The sequence below is a fragment of the Penaeus monodon genome, chromosome 27 (assembly GCF_015228065.2).
Source record: "Penaeus monodon isolate SGIC_2016 chromosome 27, NSTDA_Pmon_1, whole genome shotgun sequence".
Lineage (NCBI taxonomy): Eukaryota > Metazoa > Arthropoda > Malacostraca > Decapoda > Penaeidae > Penaeus > Penaeus monodon.
The window spans coordinates 24,236,640-24,237,495 of NC_051412.1; the positions used below are offsets into that span (position 1 = coordinate 24,236,640).

The 856-nt window shown below is 31.0% G+C and overlaps 1 protein-coding gene across 4 annotated transcripts in view; it reads right to left on the reverse strand.

The window, feature by feature from the left end:
• Positions 1–856, reverse strand: part of LOC119590699 (BAG family molecular chaperone regulator 1-like) — a 14,524-nt gene that overhangs the window by 8,339 nt on the left and 5,329 nt on the right. The window contains exon 2 of one of the 4 annotated variants that reach the window (XM_037939383.1): positions 45–158. The exons of 2 other annotated variants lie outside the window; for them this stretch is intronic. In XM_037939383.1, coding sequence (XP_037795311.1) covers positions 45–158 — 114 coding nt within the window. Of the gene's footprint in view, positions 1–12; positions 159–856 lie in introns of those variants that run through there. One more of the 4 variants, XM_037939386.1, reaches the window with a different exon arrangement.

Genomic DNA, 856 nt, shown 5'->3' on the forward strand with positions numbered 1-856 from the left:
GCCTCTACTTACACAAATGTAAGCTATGCTAGAACACCACGTACACACACGTGGTACTTTTCAAAACTGAAGACCCAAACGCAGTGTATGGAAGGCTATATCTGGATATTGTGTAGTCGCAGAAGACACCTAGGTCATTTCTCTCCAATTCTAAAAATCTGTGTACATACTACACCAATATTAGAAATAAAATCACAGCAATTTAGTATTTGGAGCCAGACCTCTATACAGTGCCAGCATAGTAAACCCTTAGAACTATTTAGGCATTTAGCTTTTTCATTTTAATTGCAAAACACAAAACAAGGTCTCAAGGGAAAACTAATCAATTATGATTACAATATACCAGCCAAGAAATAAAAAAAAATTACTAGGGGACAAGTGCATTCTCTTAAAAGATATCACCCATATATGTGGTAATTCATTCATATACTCATAATTCATATATGAAAAATAAAACTATAGAAGTATATACTAATAGTAACTCTACAGATTAAGTCAATGCATAATATTATGAAACAGCATCTAAGGTTATAAATATTCATGGCTGATATATTATATAATTATATGATATGTTTATTATCTAAATTATTCAAAAAGGAAAAATCTCTATATTGAAAAATGACACTATGGAAAAAAAGCATTACAGACTATGGAAAAATGCTAATCCAATCATCAAAAACAAAATGCAACCAAAAAGAAAATAATAGTAAATCTTACCCCATGAGGCTATAACCATAGGATACAAATAAGTAGAGTTTACTCTTTAATCATAACTCCAACTAATCTCCATCTATCCTACAATCTTAAGGAAATCTATGAAAAGGGCACGGCTCTGAAGATGATTAACGTTATATGG